The sequence below is a fragment of the Nelumbo lutea genome, chromosome 2 (assembly GCF_056320005.1).
Source record: "Nelumbo lutea isolate HS-2025 chromosome 2, American lotus-T2T, whole genome shotgun sequence".
NCBI lineage: Eukaryota > Viridiplantae > Streptophyta > Magnoliopsida > Proteales > Nelumbonaceae > Nelumbo > Nelumbo lutea.
Window position 1 is genome coordinate 16,081,830 of NC_142685.1, and position 27,439 is coordinate 16,109,268.

A 27,439-nucleotide genomic window follows, 5' to 3' on the forward strand; every position below is an offset into this window, starting at 1 on the left:
ATATTAAAAACCTTAGGAATCATGGGACCTTTGTGGGGAAGAGACAGATTGTTGATCAAATCTTAATTGCAAACGAACATGTGGAGGAGGTGAAGAGAAGGAAGAAAGGGATTGTATGTAAGATGGATTTGGAGAAAGCTTATGATATGGTAGATTGGTCCTTCCTAATGCAAGTGATGGAATGCTTTGGATTTGGAGTGAAATGGTGTAAATGGATCTGGGGGTGTACTGAGACTTGCCACTACTCAATATTGGTTAATGGGACAGTAGTGAATCACTTTACGCCCATTAGGGGAATTTGACAAGGTGACCCTCTTTCTCCATCACTTTACGACCATTAGGGAAATTCGACAAGGTGACCCTCTTTCTCCCTTTCTTTTTACCTAGATAGCAGATGTGTTAGGGAAACTAATAGAAAGGGCAGATGCTAGGAATCTAGTGAAGGGTTGGAGGGTGGGAAGGGATGGAATACCTATCACTTACTTACAACTTGCTGATGATACAATCATGTTTTGTGATGGGGAGGAGGTGGGGTGGATTAGGAACTTGAATATGGTATCGCAAATTTTTTGAGAAAATGTCAATTTGAAGGTCAATTTTGATAAAAGTTGTGTAGTGGGGATCGACATGGAGTAGAGTGCTATGATAGTAAGTGCTGAAATCTTGAGGTGTGAGGTGTCACAGTGGCCAATGAAGTATTTGGGGATGCCTCTAGGGGATAACTCGGGGAATAACAACTTTTGGAGCCCGGTGGTTGGTAGATTCACGAAGAGGTTGGCTTCTTGGAAGAAGAATTATTTTTCCTTGGGCGGCAAAATTACTTTGATAAAGTCCACTTTGGCTAGTCTGCTAGTGTACTATCTATTGGCTTTCAGGATCCCAGAGGGTATAAGTAAGAGTTTAGAGAAATTGATGACAGATTTCTTGTGGGAGTCGGGGGAGGACAAGAAAGACCATAGGGTGAAATGGGAGATAGTCTCTAGAAGTAGGGAGGAAGGAGGCCTGAGTTTAGGAAACACTAAGAAGAGAAATGAAGCGTTGTTGGGGAAGTGGTTATGGAGATTAGCAGAGGACAAAGATAAGCTGTGGGCTAAAGTGATACCGAGTATACATGGGCTTTCTGAGGATGGGTGGGACTATGTACTAGTGGCAGGGACCACTAAAGCCTCTCCTTGGAGATCCATTCACGCCATCCTCCCCTCATTTTTGCAGCACATCAGGTATGATCTCTGTTTTGGTAACCAAGTAAAGTTTTGGGAAAACCTCTAGGTGGGAGGAATGCCTTTAATAGACAAGTTCCCTTCTTTATTCTCCATTTCTCGGCTTAAAGGGGAACCTGTGACTTCTTTCTTGGTCCCTTTTGAGTCCACCTTTTGGTTTGATTGGGATTTGGGTTTTAGAAGAGGTCTCAGGGAATTAGAACTTGAGAGTGCTTTGGAGTTGGTTCAGATTTTGAAAGGGTGGTGTTAGACCCCTCTAAAAGGGATAACAGAATTTGGACCTTAACCCCTTCTAGAGTCTTTTCATGTGCCTCTTTCTTTAATTCTTTGGTTTGTTCTGCTAATAGTAGCTTCCAGAATTTTCCTATGAAGTTTGGGGTAAACTGACCCCTCCAAGGATTGGAGCTTTTTGTTGGGAAGCCTTCTTGGAAAGATGTAATACCTGTGGTTTTCTCCAAAGGAAAAGGCCAAATAGGTGCTTGTCTCCACACTGGTGCATCCTATGGTGGTCGTAGAAAAGGGGTAAAATCATGTGGAGATGTGTGGGAGCGGCCATCTGCTGGACTCTGTGGGAAGAAAGGAATTTAAGGACCTTTTCTGAGAAAGAAAGGAAGAAAGAAGAGCTGATTGAAATCATAACAGTTAAGGTGATGCAATGGCTGAAAACTTTGGAGCTGTTTCTTGATATTTCCATGGGTATGCTACCGAACAAATGGAAGGAAGTCGCATCCTCTGGGCCGGCTCGATCAATGTTGTGTCCTTTGTGGCCATCTCTAGCCCTGGGATTTATGAAATTAAACTTTGATGGGAGTAGTGAAGGCCATCCAGGACCTTGAAGTGTGGGAAGAGCAATAAGAGATGAAAGTGGGAAGGTGGTCACTTTGTACTCAGGTCCCATTGGGATGGGTGACCCTCTTAGAGCTGAACTGTTAGCCTTACTTGTAGGGCTAAGGAAGGTAAAGGAACTGAACGTTCAAAAGATGATTATTGAAGGAGATTCACGGCTAGTGTTAAATTGGTTAAGGAGGGGTAATGGGTTCTGGATTTATGCTAATGAGAGGAGGGAGGTTAAATGGCTACTGAGGGGAGTGGAATTTCAGGTTCATTGGGTGAAGAGAACTGCAAATGCCTTTGCTGATAATTTGGCAAAACAGGGGGTGGGTAGGGGTCAATTGTTTTGGGCAATACTGTAATTTTCCTTTTAATCCTTCGGGGGAGAGTTAAGCCATTGTATCTCTCCCTAGTTCTCTGTATGTATTTATGATACTATTAATAAAATTGCTCTTTGCTATCGATATTGTGGTAAATGAAATTTGTTATTATTGATCTTCCTTTCTCAGTTTTGTCATAACACAATATTGTGGTAAATGAAATTCTTTTCAAACACTCTATATGTAGCTTTTGTAGCAGGGCAATTCTTCTGGATTTATAATTTTTAAAATTCTTATTTGCATTATCAACAATTTGTTGTACCTGTATCTTCAGTTTCTCCTACTTATCCTTATTGATTTTTGTTGTTGAGGGTATGAAGATTTGTACTAGCATGTTGACGTAGGTCTCACTATTTGGAGAGTGCATTTCCCTTTGGTTGACTTACCTCTGAGTGCAGTGATTTCCTGTATTCGTTAGCATATCATGATTTATAAGTAGCTTGTTGAACATGAATTCATAAATGAAATAAACTTTGCATTCTTGTGCATTTGCTAAAGATTGCACATGAACTTTCAATTTTGAAAGAAATTTGCTAAAGAACCAAAAACAGCCTTGCTGATTCTTCAGCAAGCGATGGGTTAAGTGAACAGAGTTATTGTGGGAGTGCCAGGCCTAGGTTCTTTGTAACATTTGTGAAAGTTAAACCAATGTTCAGAGAACCGGACCGGGCATAGGACTGGAAAAGGGAGAGAGGTTCAACAACAGTCAAACTGGAGGTCGAACTGTGATAATGTTATGTAACATATGTACATATCTATTTTCGGTTACATATATAATATACTTTACAAATGTTATTGTACTTGAATGTGAGGGTGGGCCTTGGTGCAATGGTTGGGTTGCTCCGTTGTGACCTGGGTGACCAGGGTTCTAATCTTGGAAACAGCCTCTCTGTATGTGCAGGGGTAAGGCTGCATATCTGTCCCTCCCCAGGCCCCGCATTGGTGGGAGCCTCATGCACTGGGCTGCCCTTTGTGGTGGATAAATGGTTAGAACCTTAGTTTTTAAAGTAAATGACTAGGGTTCAAGTCTCTTTACTCGCATTTTCTTTAAAAAATGTTTGTATTAAAGAAGTATATACATTAAAGAGGCATAAATGAACACAAATAAAGAGATGGATTAGTGGTGGTAACTAGATAATACACACAATTCAAATCTTTCCATTGACATTTTAAAACTTCTGGGTCATGGTTTATTCAGTTTAACCAGTTGGTCCAGTCCAGTTTTCTAAACAATGGTTAAAACCTTGCATTCTCTTTTTTCTTTTTTCTTTTTTCTTTGGCGAGCCATTGTTGTATTTGTTCCTCATTACACTACTCTTGGGTTTGAGGCTTCCTTTTATGACTTAAAATGACCAATTGAATCAGTTATTAGGAGTTAGTTGACTCCTCTCCTTGAAAACCATTGCCTTTGGTAAAAAAAAAAGTTCAAATTGATGGTTGTGACTGAACCTTCAAAGTTCAAGCCTGTTGTTGGTTCCAATAAGTAGATAACCGTCTAATTCTTATACTTATAATTTTTGTACAATATTTTATATTTGAGGCTGGTAAAATAAACATTTTGGAGTTACTATTTTTCCTTACATTTTGCAATTATCATTATTTTCTGTACCTTCATTAGTGCATTTATGATATCATGCTGACACCAAAGGTGAATTATCACTTCGACCCTGTTGAGGGCCCGAGAATAGGATCTCGTCACGGGTCGGTCCACGGGAAAAACCTCTTGTTTTCCCTTGTTCCTTCCTGCTCGTGATGAACCTATCTTGGTGCCCTTGGTGATTTGTCCAAGAGATCACCAATTCTCCTAACTCACTCTTGACTGAACAATTTGATATCTCATTCAATAATGGGGTCTCCTTAAATAGGAAATTACAAGAGTCCTAATCAAGGGGAGTCTCCTTGCTGAATAGGGAGACTTCCAGTTCTATCTTGCAAAGGATAAGATAAGCTAATCCTAATCTGATAAGCTACTAACAAGATAAGATAAGCTAAGCTAATCCTAATCTGATAAGCTATTAACAAGATAAGATAAGAGATAAGAACAATAAGATAAGAACAAGCAAAATGAGCTAATCTAATCTAGATAAGGCTACTGTTGCCGAACTGGGTAGGATGAGCATCATTGAATCCTTGCTGCTGCTGGCGGTGGGCCCGGGGCCTGTTGCTGCCGGCGGTGACGGTACGTCTTCCCGAGGAAGGCGTCCATAACATTACTCCCCTCCTGGACTACGAGCTTGTCCTCAAGCTCGAAAGCTGGATATGTGGCTTGGAACTCTACCAATGGGATCCATGTGGCTTCTGTTGCGGTAGATCACACCATTCCACCAAGACTTCAAGGATTCCACGATTGAAATGAGAGCGGGTGACAGTTTTAGGCTGGGGGACCAGTTTGCCATCTTTCAAGGGTGGCAGGGAGGGAACTTGGTTTGGGGGAACACCCGTAAATGGTTTCAGCAAGGAGATGTGGAAGACATCATGAATTCGGCTAGTCTCTGGCAATTCCAGCTGGTAGGCCACACTGCCAATCCGTCGCAGAACCTTGTAGGGCCCATAGAACTTAGGGGCCAGCTTCGGGGCGGCCTTGTGGCACAAGGAGCATTGCCGGTAGGGCTGGAGCTTCAACCAAACAAATTGTCCTGGATTGAACGACAGTTCCCGGTGGTGCTTGTCATAGTGGAGCTTCATGCGGAGCTGGGCCTGCTGTAAGCGAATGTGGACGTCGGCGAGGAGGGTGTCGCGGTCCTATAAGGAGTGATCGATTGCGTCCAAGCGAGTAGATCCGGGCTCGTAGGACATCAAGTGGGGAGGATCCCTGCCGTAAACGACGCGAAAGGGGGTCATGCCGAGGGAGGAATCGTAGGCTGTGTTGTAGCAGTACTCGGCCCAAGGAAGCCATTCCAACCACCGTCGGGGTTGATCGCCTACGAAACAACGGAGATACATCTCGATAGTGCGGTTAACCACTTCCGTCTGACCGTCGGTTTGTGGCCGGTAAGCTGATGAGTAGGCCAGGGTGGTGCCGTGTAGTCAAAATAATTCTTTCCAGAAGGCACTAGTGAAGACCGGGTCTCTATCGCTGACGATGGATTCCGGCAACCCATGTAAGCGAAAGATATGTGTAAAGAAGGCGACGCAACCGAAGTGGCACTGTACGGGTGTGATAGAGGAATGAAGTGCGCGTATTTAGAGAAGCGGTCGACTACCACAAAGAGAACTGATTTGCCCCCTACCCTAGGAAGTCCCTCAATGAAGTCCATGGATATGTCGGCCCAGATCTGCGATGGGATGGAAAGGGGCTGAAGGAGGCCTGTCGGGTGTAGGTTTTCCCATTTGTGCTGTTGGCATGTGGAGCAATTCTGGACAAAATCTCGAATAGAAGTCTTCATACCTCGCCAATGGAAATCAGTCCGGACGCGGTGTAGTGTTTTTTGAATGCCCTCATGGGTGGAGTTATGGATGCTAGTGATGAGGGTGGGAATTAACGGGCAATCTGCTGGAAGATGGACTCGTCCCTTATACAGTACCAACCCGTCGTGAAGTGACCAATCGGGGTCGGCCGTGCCGGTCTGGATCTTCTGTAGTAAGAGCGACCATTCCAGGGACTGTGGTGTTGCCTTCTTAATGTCGTCAAACAGAGAGATCCGAGGTTGGGAAATACTACATAGAACCATCGCGTCTTCTTTTCGCCTAGACAGGGCATCAGCTGCGCGATTAGAGGATCCCGCCTTATATTCCACCCGGAAGTCAAACCCGAGCAGTTTGCTAACCCAATGCTGCTGAGGGGAAGTGGTGAGACGTTGCTCTAATAGGTATTTGAGGCTATAATGATCAGTTTTGACGATGAACGACCGCCCCCACAAATACGGCCTCCAGTGCTGGATGGATCGGGTAAGGCCGATTAGTTCACGCTCATAGGCTGGAAGCTTCAGATGCTGGTCGGCTAATCTGCGGCTGAAGAAAGTGATCGGGTGCCCTTGCTGCTGTAGTACGGCTCCGATACCCACTCTGGAAGCATCGCACTGGACTGTAAATTTGAGGGCAAAATTAGGTAATTGCAGGATAGGGGTTGAAGACAGTGCATTTTGCAGTGATAGAAAAGCTTCATCAGCTGCGTCGTCCCACCGGAAGGAGTTTCTCTTAAACAGGTTGGTTAACGGGGCTACCAACACTCCATAGTTCTGGACAAATTTGCGGTAGTAACCCGTTAAACCGAGGAACCCGCGTAAGGCCTTGGCGGATTGAGGTTTGGGCCATTCTGTTATAGCCTGAATCTTGGAACTATCAACTGACACCCTGCCCATGGATGATGTGGCCGAGGTAAAGAACCTGTCGTTCCCCGAAGGAGCACTTGGACCGTTTCAGGAATAAGCTATGTTGGCGTAGGAGTACGAAAACGGTCCTCAGATGGTGGACATGCTCTACCCATGATTTGATGTAGACGAGGATATAATCAAAGAAAACTAAAACAAATTTGCGCAGATGGGGCTAGAATACCTCATTCATTAGTGCCTGAAATGTAGATGGTGCATTGGAGAGTTCGAATGGCATGACTAAAAATTCGAAGTGGCCATGGTGGGTGTGAAAAGCAGTCTTCTTCACGTCACCGGGAGCCATGTGAACTTGGAAATATCCGGACTTGAGGTCTAGCTTAGAGAAATACTGGGCACCATGCAGCTCGTCCAGCAGTTCGTCCACAACGGGAATAGGGAACTTATCTTTGATCGTCCGGTCATTGAGTTCTCCATAGTCAACATAGAACCTCCATGTTCCATCCTGCTTCGCCACCAACAGAACCGGCAAAGAGAAGGGGGAGTGACTTTTGCGTATGATCCCTTGGTTCAGCATCGCTGTACATTGTTTTTCTATCTCATCCTTCTGCAAGTGAGGGTAGCGATAAGGCCTGACAGCGACTGGTGTTGAACCCGCCACCAAAGGAATACGATGGTCGCAAGCTCGGGAAGGGGGAAGGCCCTTCGGTTCCTGGAACAGATCTGAAAACTCGGCGGGAAGTTTTTCTATGGTTGCTGGTTCTGTCTGGAGTGCATGAACCTGCGGTGTCTTCTCTTTAACCCTGCAACCGTGCCATGAAACTTGCTCGCCATTCAGGTGGAAGGTCATGGTGAGTGCGCTGAAGTCCCACAAAATCGGGCCTAGGGTAATTAACCACTTGACCCCGAGAACAATATCGAACCCATCCAATGAGAGTACAAATAAATCAGCAAGAATTAGTTCAGAATTGACCTGTACTGGAACGTCCTTACAAATCCCTGGACTGTGAACTTTTTCACCATTTCCGACGGCTACTTGTAGTCGCAGCCGGAGTTCCATTGGTGGTTTTAACTGCAGGGCTGCATGTTTACTTATGAAGTTGTGTGTGCTCCCTGAATCGACGAGAATACGCACCGGCTGACCTGCGATCTGTGCCTGTAACTGCATGGTCTGAGAGGTTTTAATACCGGTGATCGCATGGAGAGAGATCTCTGGTTCGAATGTGAAGGGTTCCCCTTCCTCCTCTTGCTCATCTATGAGAAGGCAAAAAAGCCTCTTGCATCTATGTCCTGTCGAGTAGAGGTCATCACAGTTGAAACATTGACCTCTCGCTCGGTGCTCTGCCATTTCTGCCCTGGTCAAGCGCTTGATGGGAGGAGTGACCATGTTAATGCCTGTACTTGTCACTGCTCTAGAGGTGGTGGTCGTGGGAGGCTTCATTTCCCGGCTGGTAGTAGAAGAGGGGGTCGTTGCTGCTGGTCTTGGGGGCACCCACGAGTTCGGTGGATGACCCACATTAAAAATTCCGCGGCTGAGCTGCAGCTTGCGCTCAAATGCGCGGGCTAAGTTCATGGCTGTGACCAAATTTGGGGGATTCTGCATCTCGACATCCACTCGCAGGGGTTCTGCTAACCCTGCTGTGAACATATCTACTTGCTGGTCTGGTCGCACGGAGGATGCCCTCGTGAGGAGGGTTTGGAACTGTCGCTGGTATTCAGCAACTGTTCCGGTCTGTTTAAGGTTAATTAGCTCGCCCAGCGGGTTGCTGGTCAATGGGGGTCCGAACCGAAGAAGGCAATAGGATTTAAACTGGGGCCAACTGAGCCCGGGTTCTTCTTGCTCTAACCAATAAAACCAAAGCTGTGCTTCTTCTGCTAAACGAAAGGCGGCTAGGCTTTCCTTGTCCTGGTCATTTGTCCGTTGATTCCGGAAGAACTGCTCGCAGCGATACAGCCAGCCTAGGGGGTCTCCGTTGCCGTTGTACGATGGGAACTCCAGCCTGCTGTACTTGGGGATGATGGCTGCTCCATGGCGGACGGACTGCTGTTTGCCGAAAGACTCCAGCAGATCTGGCTGGCGGTCATTAGCTGCTGTCCCTCCGTCAGAGTTTCTTTCCCTGTTGGAAAGAAACATCTCCATTAGTCGCTGCAGTTCTTGCACTTTACCTTTGATCTCACGAACTTCGGAGTTGGTCTCCACGAGTTGGTGCTCGAGGTCGTGGACCCTGGAAGGTAGTTGCTCCAGATCTCCCATGACGCCTTGCTCTAATACCAAGTTGTTGAGGGCCCGGGAATAGGATCTCGTCACTTGTCGGTCCACGGGGAAAACCTCCTGTTTTCCCTTGTTCCTTCCTGCTCGTGATGAACCTATCTCGGCGCCCTTGGTGATTTGTCCAAGAGATCACCAACTCTCCCAACTCACTCTTGATTGAATAATTTGATATCTCATTCAATAATGGGGTCTCCTTAAATAGGAGATTACAAGAGCCCTAATCAAGGGGAGTCTCCTTGCTGAATAGGGAGACCTCCAGTTCTATCTTGCAAAGGATAAGATAAGCTAATCCTAATCTGATAAGCTACTAACAAGATAAGATAAGCTAAGCTAATCCTAATCTGATAAGCTATTAACAAGATAAGATAAGAGATAAGAACAAGCAAAATGAACTAATCTAATCTAGATAAGACTGCTGTTGCCGAACTGGGTAGGATGAGCATCACTGAATCCTTGCTGCTGCTGGCGGTGGGCCCGGGGCCTGTTGCTGCCGGCGGCGACGTGATATGTCTTCCCGAGGAAGGCGTCCATAACAGACCCCTCTTCTCAAACTATTCAAACCGGGAAATACACACCTGAGCAACTCACCATTCAGTTAGATTTCAAATCTTTGTTTGGAAGTAATGCAAGTGTTGATAGTCTTTAAAATTTGCCCAGAATTTCAAATCCTTGTTTGAAATTAAAGTGCTCAATCCACTAGCAACCTCTTCCATAGGCATTGTACTATTGAATTCATCTGTTATCACCCAATATTAGCCATACCCTATGTCAAATAAACTGTTTAGAGCTTATAAGCAAGTAGGTTCTTTCAAATTTGAGAACATGTTGGGAGATCCAAGCTTCAAATCTTCAGTTTTGGGTTAGATATTTGTTTAAGTTTAATGGAGAGATGTTATCTACTGATTGGAAAATTTGTGGGGTTTGAGCTAATAGAACTTGACTCTAGATCTCTACAAACCTTCCAAAATCTGTTCAGGTTGACGGTGGTCAGATTGAAGATGGAGTGGAATGACGATGCAACAATTATTTACGTCAAGGGCTAGTTAACTTTCATAGGACTTCAGTGACTGGAGGTGGAGAAAGGAGCTGAGCATTGAATCTAAGAGATTCATCTTTGAGCAGGGACGAGCAAGGGGTAAAGTGTACCTGAAAGTCAGGAAAGGTAGTAGGGCAACGATCCTTTTACCAGAGGAAGCCTGCTTCTGGTTGAAAGGCTTCGTAGATGGAACAGTCAACTCTATCAAGGCAGAAGGTTGGAAGAATTCTTTCGGCTTCTCTGGAAAAAGATATGAAGCGATTCTGAAGAGGAATGAGAGAGGCTATTTTTTCACAGTTTCAGAGCACTTTGGCATTAACAAAAAGCAGATGATCTGCATGCCTGAAGGTCTGAGGGAACAAGGGTGGGCCTCCTTTGCTGGCAATCTTCAATCGTTTCTATTGAAGGTTGAGAGTGAGGTAGCAGAAGAACCACTGAGGAGGCTGAAGGGAAGTAACTCCTCCTCCCAGTGGTTACCTAATACCAACTTGGACCAGACCCCTGTCGGTCAAGAAGTTACGGTAGTAAGCTCAACTGAACGCTGGAGAATAACAGTTGAAGAAGGGAGGAAAAGTTGGGAGCACGGAATGGTTCTAACGGCTGAAAGGAAAGTGAAGGACTGGACACAAGTCCTAGATGCAGTCGCGCAAAAATTAAAGTTGGAAGGCGATGCTGTATTATTGCCTTTCTCTGAGAAGAAAGCTATTTTGAAGATTGATGTTCAGAAGTGGAGCTTCAACACGATACAGGTTGAAGGCAGACTGGTACAGATTGAAAAATGGGTCCCGATCTATTATGAAATCGAACCAGAAGAAGGTAGCTACCGGATTAAGTTGTTTGGACTTCCTTTTCACCTCTGGAACGAAACAACTTTGGAAAAAATAGCAAAAAGCTTGGGTGGAGTCGTGCTGGAGATAAATCAGAGGAGCTTGCGAGCAGTAGAACTTAGAGTTGCAGGATTGAAACCAGAACAAGTGCCTCGTTCGATTGAAATTTGCTCGGAAGGTACCTGGTACAAAGTATGGATTGCCTCAGAAGCTGGGGAAGATGACCAGCTGAAAGGGGAGATGCTGAGGTGACCGGTTGGAGTACACGTGGCCCTCAGGGGTTGAAGGAGAAGATTGGTAGAGTTCAGACAGTGACTTTGAGGAGGAGAGTTCAGACGACATTTCAAGCTTCGGAAGTTTGGAAGATGAAGGATCTCAAGAGGATCATAACAGGGAGTCCCTAAACTTGGACTGCCTATTCCGTGGAGATATGGTGGGAGAACAAGGTAACGCAGAGGCAGGGATGCACAACACAAAAGCTGATAACAGAGCAACTCATATTCAAAGAGGTGGTGGGCAATTCTGGTGCCCAGAACTGGAAAAGCCTCTCCCAAGTGTTAGTGCTGTATGGAAAACAGAGGTGTTAGCTCACGTTAACCCAGAACTGAACAAGAATACATCACAGAATGGTAAACAATTGGGTGAGGGGAGCAGTCTTTGTGAAAACAGAATGACGGGGAATATTTCCCTCCAAGACAAGGAGACAGAAAACTCCAACTTTGACCTACAGGGCTTGACAACCAACTGTCCTCCTGTAATCCCAGCTTTCTTTTCTTAGCCGACCCAGGTGACTCTACTAACATTGTTCCTTTAGCTTTTGCTACTGATGTGGCTTCTGTTTCCCTTGTTCCAGATTCCTTTCCTAGTCCAGTTTCAGAAGCCCATGAGAAGGAGGCCACACTGAGACCTCAGGGAGAGAAGGGGAGAGAGGTGAGGATGGAGGAAACATTAAAGGAATAAAGAATATGGGGAATCATTGAGAGTATAATGGGTGAATTCGAGAAAAATGAGCTACAAAGGAGAGATACAGTTGGGACTGAAATGGTGTGCAATGGGGAGAAGGAGGTTAGTAGTCGATCTAGACTACAATCAGTCTTGAATTAAAAAGAAAAAAAGGATGAAAAATTGAAGAGAAGAAGAAGAGAAGAGAGGAAGAAAAGAAGTACATGAAGAGAGTTTCAGAAAAGAGAGAGAGTAGGTCATAATTTCTGCCGACCCTCTCTTAGTATTTATAACTATTGGCTAACTGTAAAAGGGCTGAATTGCCCTTATTTGCTTACATGGAAAATAGAATAAGAAATAACTAATAATAAAGCTGAAATAACTAACTGAAATAACTACCAACTAACATTGTCATATCTAACAGAAATATTGCTGCCATACGAACACTGTGGGGACCACATCAGTGTTCTTTACACCCCCCCTCAAGTTGGGAATAGATATTTGTCATTCCCAACTTGCATAGATCTGCCTTTAACTTCTTCCTTGGAACAGCCTTGGTGAGAAGATCTGCAAGCTGCATGTTGGAGGTGATATACGGAAGACGAGATGAAACCCTTTCTTTGACAAAATGTCGGTCTACTTCAATATGCTTAGTTCTGTCATGCTGTATTGGATTATGAGCTATATTAATAGCAGTCTGATTATCACAATACAACATTAAGGGCTTCTCATAAGCAATACCCAACTCCTCAAATAGTGATTTCAACCATAGGTTTTCAGCCACACCATTAGCCATGGACCTGTATTCAGCTTCTGCACTAGAATGAGAAACAACATTTTGCTTCTTACTCCTCCGGGAGACCAGGTTACCTCCTATAAGAGCACAATATCCAGAGGTAGACCTTCTATCATCAATACTCCCAACCCAATCAGCATCTGTATAAACCTCTATCTTCATATGATTATTATTCTTGAATAGTATACCTCTACCTAGGCACCTCTTCAAATATGCTAATATCCTCTCAACTGCAAGTAAGTGAGTAGTCCTAGGAGAGTGCATATACTAACTGACAACACTGACCACATAACTGATGTCCGGTCATGTGAGACAAAAATAGAGGAGTTTTCCAACTAATTGTTGGAACATAACTTTATCTTCAAGTGGCTCTCCACCCTCTGCACTGATCTTATGATTCTATTCAATAGGTGTATCTACAGGCTTAACACCTAACTTTCCAGTTTCTTCCAACAAATCTAGAACATACTTTCTTTGGGAAACAAAAATCCCATGTTTAGATCTAGCTATCTCAATACCCAAGAAGTATAGTAGCTCTCCCAGATCTTTCACCTCAAATTCTTGATGGGGTTGTTTGAACAATGTATGAACAATCTAGCTATCTCAGTCTCACCATTATCATTCTTTGTCACTATAATATCATCCACGTATACAGCAAGCAAGGTCAAGGAAGAGTCCACTCTCTTAATGAACAATGTATGGTCTGACTGGGCATGTACATAGTCGAACCTTTCAAGGGCTTGTCTGAATCTATAAAACCAAGCTCTGGGGGACTGTTTTAGTCCATACAAAGCTTTATTCAACCGGAAAATCTTCTTTCCTATGTCTGCATCATAAAATCCAAGAGGCAACTACATTTTGACTTCTTCCTGCAAGTCTCCATTGAGGAAGGCATTTTTGACATCCATCTGGAACAAGGGCCAAGAGTAACTGGCTGCAAGGGACAATAAAACTCTAATAGTGGTCATCTTTGCTACTGGAGCAAAAGCCTCCAAGTGGTCTATACCATAAGTTTGAGTAAATCCCTTTGCAACTAACCGATCCTTATACCTTTCAATGGAACCATCAGCATTATGTTTCACAGTAAATACCCATCTACATCCAACCGGTTTCTTCCCTTTAAGCTGGTCAACTAGCTCCCAAGTATTATTCCTCAGAAGAGCATCCATTTCAACCTTCATTGCATCTTTCCACTCAGGAATTGACAAGGCCTCCTGCACTGTTCTGGGGATAGGAATATTAGCAATAGATGTGAGGAAGGACCTGTAAGAGGGGGACAAGTGATCATAGGACAAGAATTGGGAAATGCAGTGGGCTGTGGATGTGGTACAACGCCGTTTGCCTTTACAGACTGCAATGGGGAGGTCAAGGTCATCCAAAGGAGGTAAGTGGAAGGTATCTCAGTGGAACCCGGATCCGATAAAGGAACTGTAGTACCTGGATCTGGATCCGCAGAAGGAACTGGGGCTGGCTTGGACTACTGATGACCGAAATCAACCTGCCTCCACCGCCTGTGATAGACTCTCAAATCCCGACACCTCTGACACCCCTCCCCATTACATCCCTCGTCACTCAATGGAACAGGTAAAGGAACTTCTGATGAGTTAACCCCACACTCATTACTCTCCCTCTGAGGAGAAACCCTAGGATAATAGGGTACATCCTCGAAGAAAGTAACATCCATAGAGACAAATCTTTTCCCAGAAGTGGGTTCATAGCAGCAATATCCCTTTTGAGTTTGTGCATAACCGAGAAAAATACATTTGGAGGCCTTAGGATCAAATTTGGAACGATGAGGTCCAAGAATCTGAACAAAGCAAGTACAACAAAAGGTTTTAAGGGGAACAGTAAACAAGTCTTTATCAGGGTAAAGGAGGGTAAATGGAGGCTTCATGTCAAGAACCCGTGAAGGAACTCGGTTAATGAGATACACTGTTGTAAGAATAGCATCTCCCTATAAACGAATAGGCATATTGGAGTTAAACATGATGCTTCTGGCCACCTCCGATATGTGCCTATTCTTCCTCTCAGCAACCCCATTCTGCTGTGGTGTATGAGGACAAGTACTTTGGTGGATAATCCCATGGTCAAGCAAATAAGAGGCTAATTGATTGGCAAAGTATTCTTTCGCATTATCGGATCTGAAGATTTTGATTTTGACCCCAAATTGGGTTAAAATCATCTGATGAAAGATCTAGGTCAAAGTATGAACTTCATCTCGAGAACGCATAAGGTAAACCCAAGAAAACCGGGTATAGTCATCAACAAACAACAAGAAATATCTGTACCCCCCCCCCCCCCCCCCATAGTAGTGATGTGATAAGGACCCCAAACATCGGTATGCACAATATCAAAAAGATTATTACTTATTTTATTACTCAATGAATAAGATGTTCTACAATGCTTTGCAAGCTCACAACTCTCACATCTCAAATTGGACATCTGAATAGACTCAAATAAATCAGGACACAAACTCTTCAAAGAACGGAAAGATAAATGACCCAACCGATTATGCCAAAGCATAACTTGACTAACAGATTGAGAAACAAAAGACTTCCTATCTTCACTATCCTCCCAATGTGAATTCTCTCCAAGCAGATAGATCCCATTCGTCTCACGGGCAGTCCCAATCACCTTCCTTGTCTCCAAGTCCTGAAAAACACATCGGTTAGGGAAAAAGGTTACTGAACAATTCTAATGTTTTGTAATGCTACTGGTTGAAAGCAAATTAGTATTAAGCTTAACATGCAGAACTGAAGATATGGCATTAGACAACTTGATGTCTCCCTTGCTAGAAATGGGAACAAGGGAACCATCAGCAATGGACACCTTATCTTTGCCAGAAGATAAGTGATAGGTAGTGAACAGTGATGGCAAGCCAACCATATGGTTAGATGCACTTGAGTCTATTACCCCACAATGTTCAGTGTTACCTGGAGCTGAAGCATGATAAGTTGAGGCCCGAGTACCTAAATGAGCAAAAGCTGATGTGGGAGCTGTTGGTGGCTGAGATGATTAAGCTGAATTGCCAACTTCCTTTTCCAACTGAGTCAGGGCAGCCCGGACAGCAGCTAGGGTGTCTAGGGGTGTGCCTTTTGTGCCCAATGAGGAGGCACAATCAGTATTAATAGCCATATTAGCATTATCCTTTTTGTTCCTAAGTTTTGCTGGGACTAAATGAGGGTGCAACTTCCAACAGGTGTCTTTAGTATGCTTGGGTTTCTTGCAATGTTCACATACTGGATCCCGCTTGTTTTCCTTCTTTATATCCCTCTTCGTATCATCCCCAGACTTAGGTTTGACTACTGCCAAGGCTGGTGGGAAGGGCTGATGCTGCATCATAACCTTTCTCCTAGTCTCTTCACTATGCACTAAGGAGTAGGCTTGTGATAGGGTCACACTGTCTCTTGTCAGTAGTTGCTGTCTCACAATATCATACTCAAGATTCAGACCAACTAGGAACTCAAAAACCCTATTAGTCTCAACCTGCTTTCTACGAGTTTGTGCATCCTTTTGGCTTTCCCACTCAAGTGTTTCTAGGTGGTCAATTTCATGCCACAAAGATTTCAGTGTAGAGAAGTAAACCGAGACTGGTTTCTCTCCTTGCTTAAGGTTGTTAACCTCACATTTCAGTTCATAAGCCCTAGCAACATTAAGGGGTTGGGAGTAGGTTTCTTTCATGACATTCCAGATTTCCTTAGCTGTTTTTAGACCTATTCATGGGCCGGGTAGCTCGATGGCCCGGCCCGCACCCCTGTCGGGCTTGGTCATGTAATTAGGCCCATGGGCCTGACCTCGGGCCTAACACAGTAAGCCCGATTGTGTTTTGGGCCGGGCTCGGGATTTGTCATAAAAGCCCGGCTCGACTCAGCATTATATATTTTATAAAATATATAATATGTATTTTATATATTATATAAAATATATAAATAATATAATATTTATTGAAATATATATTTATAATTTAATATATACATTTTTTTATTCTTTTCATTATAATTTCTCTCTCTCTCTCTCTCTCTCTCTCTCTCTCTCTCTATTCAGCCGCTTCAGCAGTAGTAATAGTATGGGCTAAATTTCGGGCTCGGGCCCAGGCCTGGGCTTTGGGCTTTTTATGAGGGCCGGGCTCGGGCCCAAGTTGTAGGCCTGATGGTCGGGCCGGGCTCGGGCTCGGGCTTTAGAAAAATCTGTTAATGTAGAGTGAAAGCCCGGTCCGAGCCCGACCCATGAACAGGTCTAGCTGTTTTCACCCACAAATAGTTCTGGCTGATATGTGGCTGCATAGAGTTGCACAACCATGTCATAACCAAATAGTTCTCCTAAACCCATTTGGTATAGGTTTGGTCCTCCTTAGTTGGTTCCTTCACATCTCCCAACAAGTAGCTCAGTTTTCCCCTACCCCCAACGACCATCATGGCTGATTGAGCCCATTCTAGGTAGTTTGATCCATCAAACTTAACTGTTGTAATCTGAAAGGTATTCTCAAATATGTTAACAGAATTGCTAGTCCCATAAACACCTTCCCCTTGACTCTTGAACTCCATTCTTGATCAATAATTAATAAAAAAAAACTTTTTTAATTACTGTAATAGGAGAAACAACACCCAAACAACTTATAACAGCTGGCCTAGTTCTTCCAAAGAACACAGAAAACAGAATTCTGAATGAAACCAGTTCAAATTCTGATCTGAAACAAATAACAGTTATGAATTTTAGGGTTTTCTATCGAAACCTTAAAGAAAACACAAAAATTCTGTAGCCGCACCCCTCAGACTAAACCAAGATTATCTTTTTTGAACAGATCACAAGAAAAAGCTTACTTTATGAAAAAATCTCTGGCCGCCACCTTCTGGTTGATGCAAAACCTTAATCTTGAGGATCCAAAGCTTCTTCTGATTCTTCCTGACTACTGGAACTCTCCCAGACTTCTACAATCTCTTTAGTAGCAGCCGCACATTACTAGAAACCTCCAAGAATCGGCCGATCCTCCTTCCTTGTTGAAAAACTTCCAAACCTAGGTGGTTCTCATGCAATCGGCCTAATCAGACTAGCATAAGAGCTCCTAGGTCAGCTCTGATACCAAGTAGTCGATCTAGACTACAATCAGTCTTGAATTAAAAAGAAAAAAGGATGAAAAATTGAAGAGAAGAAGAAGAGAAGAGAGGAAGAAAAGAAGTACACGAAGAGAGTTTCAGAAAAGAGAGAGAGTAGGTCATAATTTCTGCTGACCCTCTCTTAGTATTTATAACTATTGGCTAACTGTAAAAGGGCTGAATTGTCCTTATTGCTTACATGGCAAATAGAATAAGAAATAACTAGTAATAAAGATGAAATAACTAACAACTAACACTGTCATATCTAACAGAAATATTGCTGCCATACGAACACTGTGGGGACCACATCAGTGTTCTTTACAGGGTTAGAATGGAGGAGAGGACTAGATATGGAGAGAACAGAAATGCAAGAGGGGAGGAGACTAGGAAGGAAGATTCGATAGTTGAATTTGTTGGAAAGCTAGGGTGTAAACTGAAGAATCCAAATGATCTAAAAGCTTTTCTAATAAAAAGAAAGGAGGAGAGCAAGATTAAGAAAAGAAAGCTGAGTGAAGTGGAGACGTTAAAAAGAGATATCGAGGGGGATAAGAAGTTTGGGGTGAGAGGGGATAGAGGGAAAGGGTTCAAATAGATATCTAGTGGCTCTTTAGGGTTAAATTCTAAAGTTGAAATGAGAATCCTAAGCTAGAATGTGAGGGGATTGGGTAGTGCAAGGAAGAGAGCAACCATCAAAGAAGTGATTAGGAAGTTCAATCCGGATGTGGTGTTAATCCAGGAGTCCAAGAGAATGGACTTTGATAGCAGATGAGCAAGGAGTGTCTGGAGATCTAAGGGGATAAAGTGGGTGGCTACTCCATCTTGGGGAGCCTCGGGTGGGATCATAACATTGTGGAAGGAAGATGTGGTGATAGGTCTGGAGAAACTAATAGGGGATCATTCAATTTTTATGAAATTCAAGTAGGTGGAAAATGGCTTTGAATGGGTTCTAACAAATGTATATGGCCCCAATGACTATAGGAAGAGGAAGAAATTATGGGAAGGACCTTGGTGTGTGTGTGGGGAGGGGACTTTAACGTAGTGAGATTCACAGAGGAAACCAACAATCCCAGACAGAGAGTGACAACCAGCATGAGAAATTTCAATCATTTTGTGGAGACTTTTGGGCTTAGCTTAAGGAATTCCCGATCCAAAGCAATGTCTACACCTGGTCCAACCTTCAATTTAACTCCATTTGTTCTAAGTTAGATAGATTCTTGTTCTCAACAGATTGGGAGGAGCATTGGGGGAACCTAAATTCTAGGGCACTTCCTAGACTCACTTCAAACCATTGGCCTATAGTGTTGTGTAAGGAGGTCTCAAGAGAAGGTGGACTTGCTCCCTTTAGGTTCAAGAATATGTGGTTGATCCGTCCGGGATTCATAGAGAACATCAAAGAATGGTGGGAACAACACAATCTGCCAGTTGAGTGGGAGGGGATGAGATTCCACAAGAAGATTCAATTCCTAAAATCTCAAATAAAGGAGTGGAACTGTCTGGAATTTGGAAGAGTGGAGGAAAGAAAGAAGCTTCTAATGGAGCAGACTGAGGAACTGGATTTGAAGGAGGAAAGGGGTTTTGGAGAAGAGGTAGAGGCTTTTGCAACCCATTTTAAATCAATTTTTGGAAGGTCTCTAAATGAGAGGATTAGGGTGGAGGGGCCGGAGTGGCCAACTCTTAGACTAGAAACCAGAGTGGGGTTAGAGAACAACTTTGACTTAAGAGGAGATAAAGGAAGCAGTGTTTTCAATGGATAGGACGAAAGCTCCAGGCCTAGATGGATTCACAATGGCATTTTATCAAGATTGTTGGGATATTGTGAAGAAGGACCTAGTGTTGGTTTTTGAGGAGTTTCACAGAAGGGGAGTCATTAATTCGGGTTTAAACTCCACATTCATTGCATTGGTCCCTAAGAAGAAAGAAGCATCACAACCAAGGGATTTCAGACCAATTAGTTTGGTGAATAGTCTATACAAGATAATTGCAAAAGTGTTGTCTCTAAGAATTAAGAAAGTTCTTCCAACCATTATCACACCCAACCAGGGAGCTTTTGTGAAGGAGAGGCAAATCACTGATCAAATTCTGATTGCAAATGAGAGTTCAGAGAATTTTAGGAAATCCAAGAAAAAGGGAGTGGTATGCAAACTAGACTTAGAGAAGGCTTATGACCTAGTTGACTAGTCCTTCTTGATGGAAGTAATGAGAAGTTTTGGCTTTGGAGACAGATGGTGTAGATGGACCAGGGATTGTATTAGGAGCTGCCATTATTCGATATTGGTGAATGGAACTGTAGTGGATTTCTTTCCAGCCATGAGAGGAATAAGACAAGGTGATCTGCTCTCTCCCTTTCTCTTTACTCTAATTGTAGATGTCTCGGGGAGGCTGATACATAGAGCTGATTCTAGAGACTTAATATGAGGATGGAGAATCGGAAGGGGGGAAGTACCACTTACACACTTGCAGTTTGCAGATGAAACAATCCTGTTTTGTGAGGGTGGGGATCTAAATTGGACTAGAAAATTAAAACTGACAATACAACTCTTTGTGCAGATGTCTAATCTTAAAGTGAACTTCGATAAGAGTTGTGTGGTGGGAGTGAATTTGGAGGAAAGGGAAGTAAGTGATTGTGAAGGTGTATTAGGGTGTTCTATCTCGGATTTTCTATCACTTATTTGGGTCTACCCCTAGGAGATAACCCTAGGAATGAAAGCTTTTGGAACCCGGTAGTAGAGAGATTTGAGAAGAGGCTTTCTTCTTGGAGGAAAAATTATCTTTCTCTTGGGGGGAGAATCACCTTGATTAAGTCTACCCTTTCTAATCTTCATGTTTACTTCATGTCAGTGTTTAAGATTCCTACAAAGGTCTCCAACAGAGTGGAAAAATTAATGAGGGATTTTTTATGGAAACCAGGAGTGGAGAAGAAAGACCATTGGTGAGTTGGGAAGTGGTAAATAGGAGCAAGAAGCTAGGGGGGCTTGGGGTTGGGAATATCAAGAAAAGGAACATGGCATTATTGGGTAAATGGTTGTGGAGATTCCTGTTGGAAAGGGACAAATTGTGGACGAAGATTGTGGTTAGCATACATGGGCTGGATGAGAATGACTGGGATCCAAGAATTTTGGCAAGAGCTACTGCCGCATCCCCATGGAAAGCCATTCATGATTTGCTTCCAGTTTTCTCCCCTTGGATCAGGTACGATTTGAACTCCGGCAATCGAATAAAATTCTGGGAGCAAATTTGGGTTGGGGACCTACCCCTGAGAGATCAATTTCCCTCATTGTTTGGTTTGCCAGGTTTGAAAAATGAACCCATTTCCTCTTTCTTAGTTCCTTCTGATTCTTCTTCTAGGTTTGGGTGGAATCTGGGGTTGAGAAGGGCGGTAAGGGATACAGATTTGGGGTGTATCTCATCTTTGCTAACCGTCATTGAAAATGTTTTCTTGAACCCTAGTAAGGAAGACACCAGAATCTGGACCCCTTCCTCCTCCAACTCTTTCTCTTGTGCCTTGTTTTTTGAGACATTAGTTCAACCTACTACACTTGGGCTGTCATTCCCTGTTAAAGAGATTTGGAGCAAATCCATTCCTCCCCGGGTTGGTAGTTTTTGTTGGGAAATTTTCCTGGAAAGAATTAACACAAACGGCTTGCTTCAAAGAAAGAGGCCCAACTGCTGTTTATCTCCCAATAGGTGTATTCTTTGCAAAGCTGATGGGGAAACGGGTTACCACATTATGGTTACTTGTCCAGTTACTAAGACTGTTTGGGAATGAGTGTTTTCCCTTTTTGGGTATACTTGGAATCCCCTCGTGAGTGTGCAATGCTTGTTCTCTCCCTCATTCCTTAGATGGCCTAAGAAAAGGGGGAAGGTTATGTGGAGAAGCATTAGGGCTGCAGTGTGCTGGTCAATATGGGAAGAAAGAAATTCACGAATTTTTTCAGATAAGGAAAGAACCACAGAAAACCTAATAGACTTGATACATTCAAGGGTAGCTCACTGGCTGAAATCAATGGAGATATTCTCTGATTTTTCTATGGCAGACTTGTTGAGAAAGTGGAAAGAGGTAGCCACTGCTGCTCTTTGTAAAAGGACCTGTAGACCATCTTGGACCCCCCTCCCGCCGGATTCATAAAACTGAACTTTGATGGATGTAGCTTAAGGAATCCAGGGCCTTTTGGGATGGGGGGTGTTTTCAGGAATGAGGAGGGGTATATTATTGCCATGTTCTTTGGGCCAGTTGGAGAGGGTGACTCTCTTAGGGCCGAAATTCTAGCAGTTCTTGAAGGAATCCAAAGAGCAAGAGAATTAAGCATCAGATATCTAATTATTGAGGGGGACTCGGAGGTGGTGATTACGTGGCTGAAAGGAGATGTCAGTGGCTTGTGGAGCTACAGCAATGAGAAGAAAAAATTTAATTGGCTGAGTAAGGACGTAGAGGTGCAATACAGCTGGGTGAAGAGAAGTGCTAACTCAATGGCTGATGGGTTAGCTAAGCAAGGGGTGGCTAAGGATTCTTTGTTTTGGGCAAACTTTTAGTGTCTTCTTTGTCATTTTGATGTTGGGGAGTTAAAAATGTTGTGTCTAGCTATAAACACACTTGTGTTTCTCTCTAATGAAAGAGACTCTCAATACAATATTATTATTAGAATTATCCATAATTACAAAAAGGACCACTGACCACAATGGGGCTGATATTTCATCAAAGTTCCTGAATAAGTTTTCTTTCTAAAGTACCACCATTCATCATACACACAACAATCTGAATAATCTATCACTTGGTCATGTCATAAAGGTCTTTTATTGTTTGAATGAAGTGCTCTTTGGAGATGGTCCCTGCAGTAAGTATAAGAGGTATCTCAGAGCAGCGCAAGAAACAGTCCGGGAGAAAAGAAAGTGGGGGAAATTTCAGATGTTCAAAAAGAAGATGCAATAACTAATGAGGAGGAGATCTGGGAGACTGAGAACGAATTAGAGGAAGAGAAAGGAGACAAGAAAAATGAGGAGGTGGTTATGGATTGAGTGAGAAAAATAGAGGGAAATATGGACTTGGAAAAAATAGTAGAAACTGAAGTCCAAGTAAGCAAGATGTTAGGGTTATGTTTTATAGAAGGGAAAGATTTGCAAGAAAAATGTTCTGGGAACTGGGAAAGAGATATATCCTTTGAACAAAAAAAGCTTTAAAGGGGATGCCTGAATGGTGAGAGTTTATAGGATTGTTGTTGGTTTGGGGATCTTTTTTTTTTTTTTTTTTCTGGAGGGGGTCTCTGCTTGGCTTTGAAGTGTCCTGGGTTTTGGCAGTGAGTTTTATTGTGTTCGTAAAATATGGGGAAGAAAAACATCTGTATTAAAGGGGTTGGAGGGTCTTGGTGATGTGGGCTGTGAGTTTTGAAATTTTGTTGGTGATATCTTGGCACCTTGTTGTATACTTGTATCTTCTTCTTTAATAAAAGTTTTCTTTAATGAAATTTTGTTGGCAATAATTCATTATAAAAAAGAGGGAAAGGTTACCTTGAATGGATACATAGAGACTTAAGATTGGAAATTAAATCTCAGAGAGAGCATATACAGCAGAGACATTCCCTTGAATCTCTAAAGAAGACTAAAAAATAATGCAATTCCAATCCTTTCTTAAGTGATTTTATTAACTACAGTAGATCTAAGTAATTATGAAAATTTGACAATTTCAATGGAAGTGGATAGTTTAGAAACATACATTCTCCTCTTCTTTTTTTATTTTGATTTCCTTTTTGTAAGGAGTGTTTTTTTTTTTGGGGGGGGGGGTGGACTTGGGCTGTAATGGGCAGATTGTACATCATCTGACCAGTCTCTTATTTTACAGGGGCTTTATTGTATTTTGGCCTTTTGATTTTCATGAAATACTTTACCTTACGGTTCCAAAAAAAAAAACAATTTCAATGGAAGTGACATGGGTTAATATTTTTTATTTGAACTTTTAACTGTGAAATGATTCTTTTTCTTTTCTTTGATCCTCGTTTAGAGACATAAAGGTATGAATATCGAGTACATAGTTTGTAACTATATCTAAATTTATTATATTCTTCAAGGGTCCCTTAACAAAATCTTATTCATATGCTTTTTTGCAGGTCAAAAGAAAGTGTGGAGTCAGAGCATGACAAAAGTGATCTTGGTGTAAGAGTCACTGAGCCACAAGTCCCGCAACAAATACCTCCTGGGTATTCTTTAGTCTTTACAATGTTTTTTACACATAAGCTCATTCTTTTCTTGCATTAGTTCATTCCTCAGATGGAGATATAAACGTGGGTATATTTTCTTGATAGTCTATCTTTTGGTGTCCAAATTGCCTGCTTTGGGCTCTCGAAGTAGATTAATTCTGGATATTGCATTCAATTTGTTAAAGACCCGCCTCGTTGGAAGATTTGTTGGGTCTAATTTAGAAGTTGGTGTAGTGGAGAAATGGGCTATCTTTGCATTGGAGAAGGAAAGAGTCTTAGGCATGTGGATACTTAATGGTGGCTTGTTTCTTTTTATGTTTCACAAGAGAGAGGATATCGTGAGGTAGGAGGGTGGTGTGGGTTGCAGTTTCCGGAATTCCTCTGCATGCTTGGTGTGTAGATATGCTTGAGGTGGTGGGTCATTGCTATTGGATATTTTTGAAACTTGATGACAGATATCGAACCTGGGAAAAAATAGGTGCAGCAAGGTTGCTGGATGAGGTTAATGATGTTTCTGAAATACCAGTTTCGGTCAAATTCTGGTATGTGGACAAGAATTATGACCAGTCACGATCAAGGAGGATCCAACTTAGAGCACCGGTTTCCCTAGATGTGTAGATTTCCGGGAGGCTACTGAGCAGATGAGGGTTTCTGTGTTGAAGGGGAAGACTAATAGTTGGTGGTTTGGGGAAGAAGATGGACCAGATCACTCCTGGTGCAAAAATGTAATTTTGGAGAAGTTTGAAAGGGTGGGTAATAATAAAAGTGGACAAAAGGGGGAGGCTTGTTATGAAAATCAAGAGATCAGAACTCGAAAAATTATGGAATGAAAAAGGTTTAGACAAAAATACTACTCAAGTGGTAAAAGAGACAAGCTGTGGGCCCACCTTAGTAATAGCTTGGAAGAAAAAAATAAAAGAGGTGGTTTTGAATAGAAATTTAAAAGGAAGACTTTTATGGAATTGGAAGTTAAGGATCGTCGTCAATCGTTGACATGGTGATGGAAGTGGAGTGGACAGGAAATTGATTTGCTTTGTTGGATAGGATGTGAATTGAGTTGGGTGAAGTGGTTTTTTGTTGTTTGTTGGGTTAGATTTGGGGGCAGTTTTACAAACTTCTTCTCGATTGAGCTTGAGTTTTTTTTTTTTTTTTTGTCCTTTGGTGATTTCTCATGACCTGGTGACGTGATTGTTGTTTACGAGTTTAATGAATTTCTTTTTATTTTTTTTAAATAATATTCTGTAATTTCCCCCTTCTATGCAGCTCAGTTGTCTGTGTTTCCATGTTGCAGCCTTGTATATCCTCCAGTTCCTTCTCTTGGTTCAAGTGATCTTTACCCCGGGCCTGCAGCTGGAGTCTATCCTTCCAGGTTCTTTTTTTTCTCTATTTTGTCCATTTATTTTTCCAATTTCAGTTTCTCAGTTGACCATTTGTGTATTTGCATTATCTGTCTTCTTCAGGGGCACTGGCATTGGTGGAGGCATGCTTCTAGGTCTGTAACTAGTCTATTTGATGATATCTTAAAAGGAATTAAAATGCAAGGCTCCCTTTGCAGTGACATTTTTTTTCTGGTTGCAGTGACATTTTTTTTTTCTGGTGTGAACAGGACCAAATGACCCCAGCTGGTTTGGTGGCATAGGTGGAGAACATAGATTCCCTGGTGGAGCTCCGTGAGTATATATTACAGTGCTCCCCCCTTCTGGATTTGTTATGGTAGTGCTTATGCATACAATGCATAGATTCTAATCTCGGAAGTTTGAATGAACAGGGGTGTTCCACCAGGTGCTCGATTTGATCCCTATGGCCCTCCAGGTGTTCCTGGTTTTGAGCCTAGCCGTTTTGCCAGGTATTTTGATCCTTGGGAATAATGATTTTCTAGCCGTGAAGCCAACAAACAAATAAATAGAATTGACATCACATTCTTGACATCCTTTTGAGTACTATTGCCATCAAGTGTCATATCTTGCTCATTCTTTCTGTTGTATTAGTATCTCGAGGTTTGTGAAATGTTCATGTTCAACCCTTGGGATTCCAAAAGTATTTCCAAAAGTATTGCATCAGGCTGACAACGTTATACTTTTCTATTCTTATGATAACGTTGCAACTTTCCTTGTAAACATTTTGTAGCTTATGCCCATTTGACACTTGAGATTTTTCTCGAATTCTTTGCAGGGTCCCAAGGAGGCCTGGTGGTGGGACTCATCCGGATTTGGAACACTTTGGGGATGGCTCGGATATCATATAATTTAGCTGTGTGGGGGATGTCGGGCATTACCTCCTATTATATAGTTCTATGTACAGTTTAAATGTTAATACCAGCCAAGATTCCAATGTTTGGGTTTTACTGTAAACAGGCTTTTTGTTGAAATGTGACTTCTGCTCCAACGAATGATGTCGAACATGATACGCATATGAATATGATGAAACAAATCCGGTCTCCTACCCACAGGACATTACAGCTGTACATTGGGAATATCTCCCCAATGAATGTAAGATGGTCTCAAGCTGTAGTGTCCTGATGGGCAGGAGATCCGAGCTCTGATTAAACACGGTTTTCGCAGATAGATTAACAGTTATGAGAATATTATGCGTCTGGCTATGGATACATAAGAGTTCACAACAAATTGGAATATGATCTTTCAAAACAGAACGTTAAAAATTATGGATGAAATATGGTGCAAGTCAAAAGTTATTTGCCTTCTGTGATGTATGCTTTCTTTTCAGGTTGGCTTGATTCTTGAGGCTGTGTTTGGAAAGAATGCAAATATATAGTGTAAAGCGGTTCATATAAAATGTAAAGTTGGGTTAGTTTTGCACTGACAAATTTACCTTCTTACCAAATAGACTTTTAGCTGTAATGGATGCAAATATGAATTTCAATAAAGCATATGCATTTTTTTTTATCAAAAGCCAACTTAAATGCAAATTTACTTCTTTTTATTGACATGCTTTTACATCTTATTATCAATGTAAATATTCATTGGTCTGTCATTTGTCAATGTATAAATGTAATGTTGCCAAATACAGGCAAAAAGTGAATCAGAGTGCAAATTTACCCTGAACTGGGATTTACACTCTATTTGCATCACTTCCAAACACAGCCTAAATGTCATTCCGTGATTGATTTAGAGGCAAATTCCATCTATTAATCAAGAATGTTCCTTTTTTTTTGGTTTTTTATATTTTTTACAAATAGGGTGCACATGGCGAAATGGCAAAAAAACCCTTATTATTAATGACAACAAAAATTAATGATTAGGCAATATCTATGATGCTATTTCTGGATAAGGTATGGTACTGGAAGAGTTATCAGGCCATGCTTGTTACTTCTGGCTCTGGGATACTTCAGAGGTCCGTTCTAGCATGGCCCATGGCATAGGCTTAGGTTGTATCATGTCACAATTCGGGTTGGTTTACAGACCAAGTCAGGCCAATCCATGAGGGGTATATTTTTTAAAATTTTTGAAAAGAATAATGAATATTTTAAATTTATATGAATTTTGATGTGTACAATTGTTTATATATGAAATTAAAAAATTATAATTGGAATAAAATAGTATAATAAAATTGAGTGTATGTGTGTACT

The 27,439-nt window shown here is 42.3% G+C and overlaps 1 protein-coding gene across 4 annotated transcripts in view; it reads left to right on the forward strand.

Moving 5' to 3' along the window:
* Positions 1-26,238, forward strand: part of LOC148868822 (proteasome inhibitor-like protein) — a 30,447-nt gene extending 4,209 nt beyond the window's left edge. For all 4 annotated transcript variants that reach the window (XM_088974043.1, XM_088974044.1, XM_088974042.1 and 1 more), the window contains 6 exons: positions 23,764-23,853; positions 25,145-25,222; positions 25,314-25,345; positions 25,460-25,523; positions 25,622-25,699; positions 26,026-26,238. In XM_088974043.1, coding sequence (XP_088830169.1) covers positions 23,764-23,853; positions 25,145-25,222; positions 25,314-25,345; positions 25,460-25,523; positions 25,622-25,699; positions 26,026-26,098 — 415 coding nt within the window. In that variant the 3' untranslated portion in view covers positions 26,099-26,238. The remainder of the gene's footprint in view (positions 1-23,763; positions 23,854-25,144; positions 25,223-25,313; positions 25,346-25,459; positions 25,524-25,621; positions 25,700-26,025) is intronic.
* Positions 26,239-27,439: the final 1,201 nt, after the last annotated feature.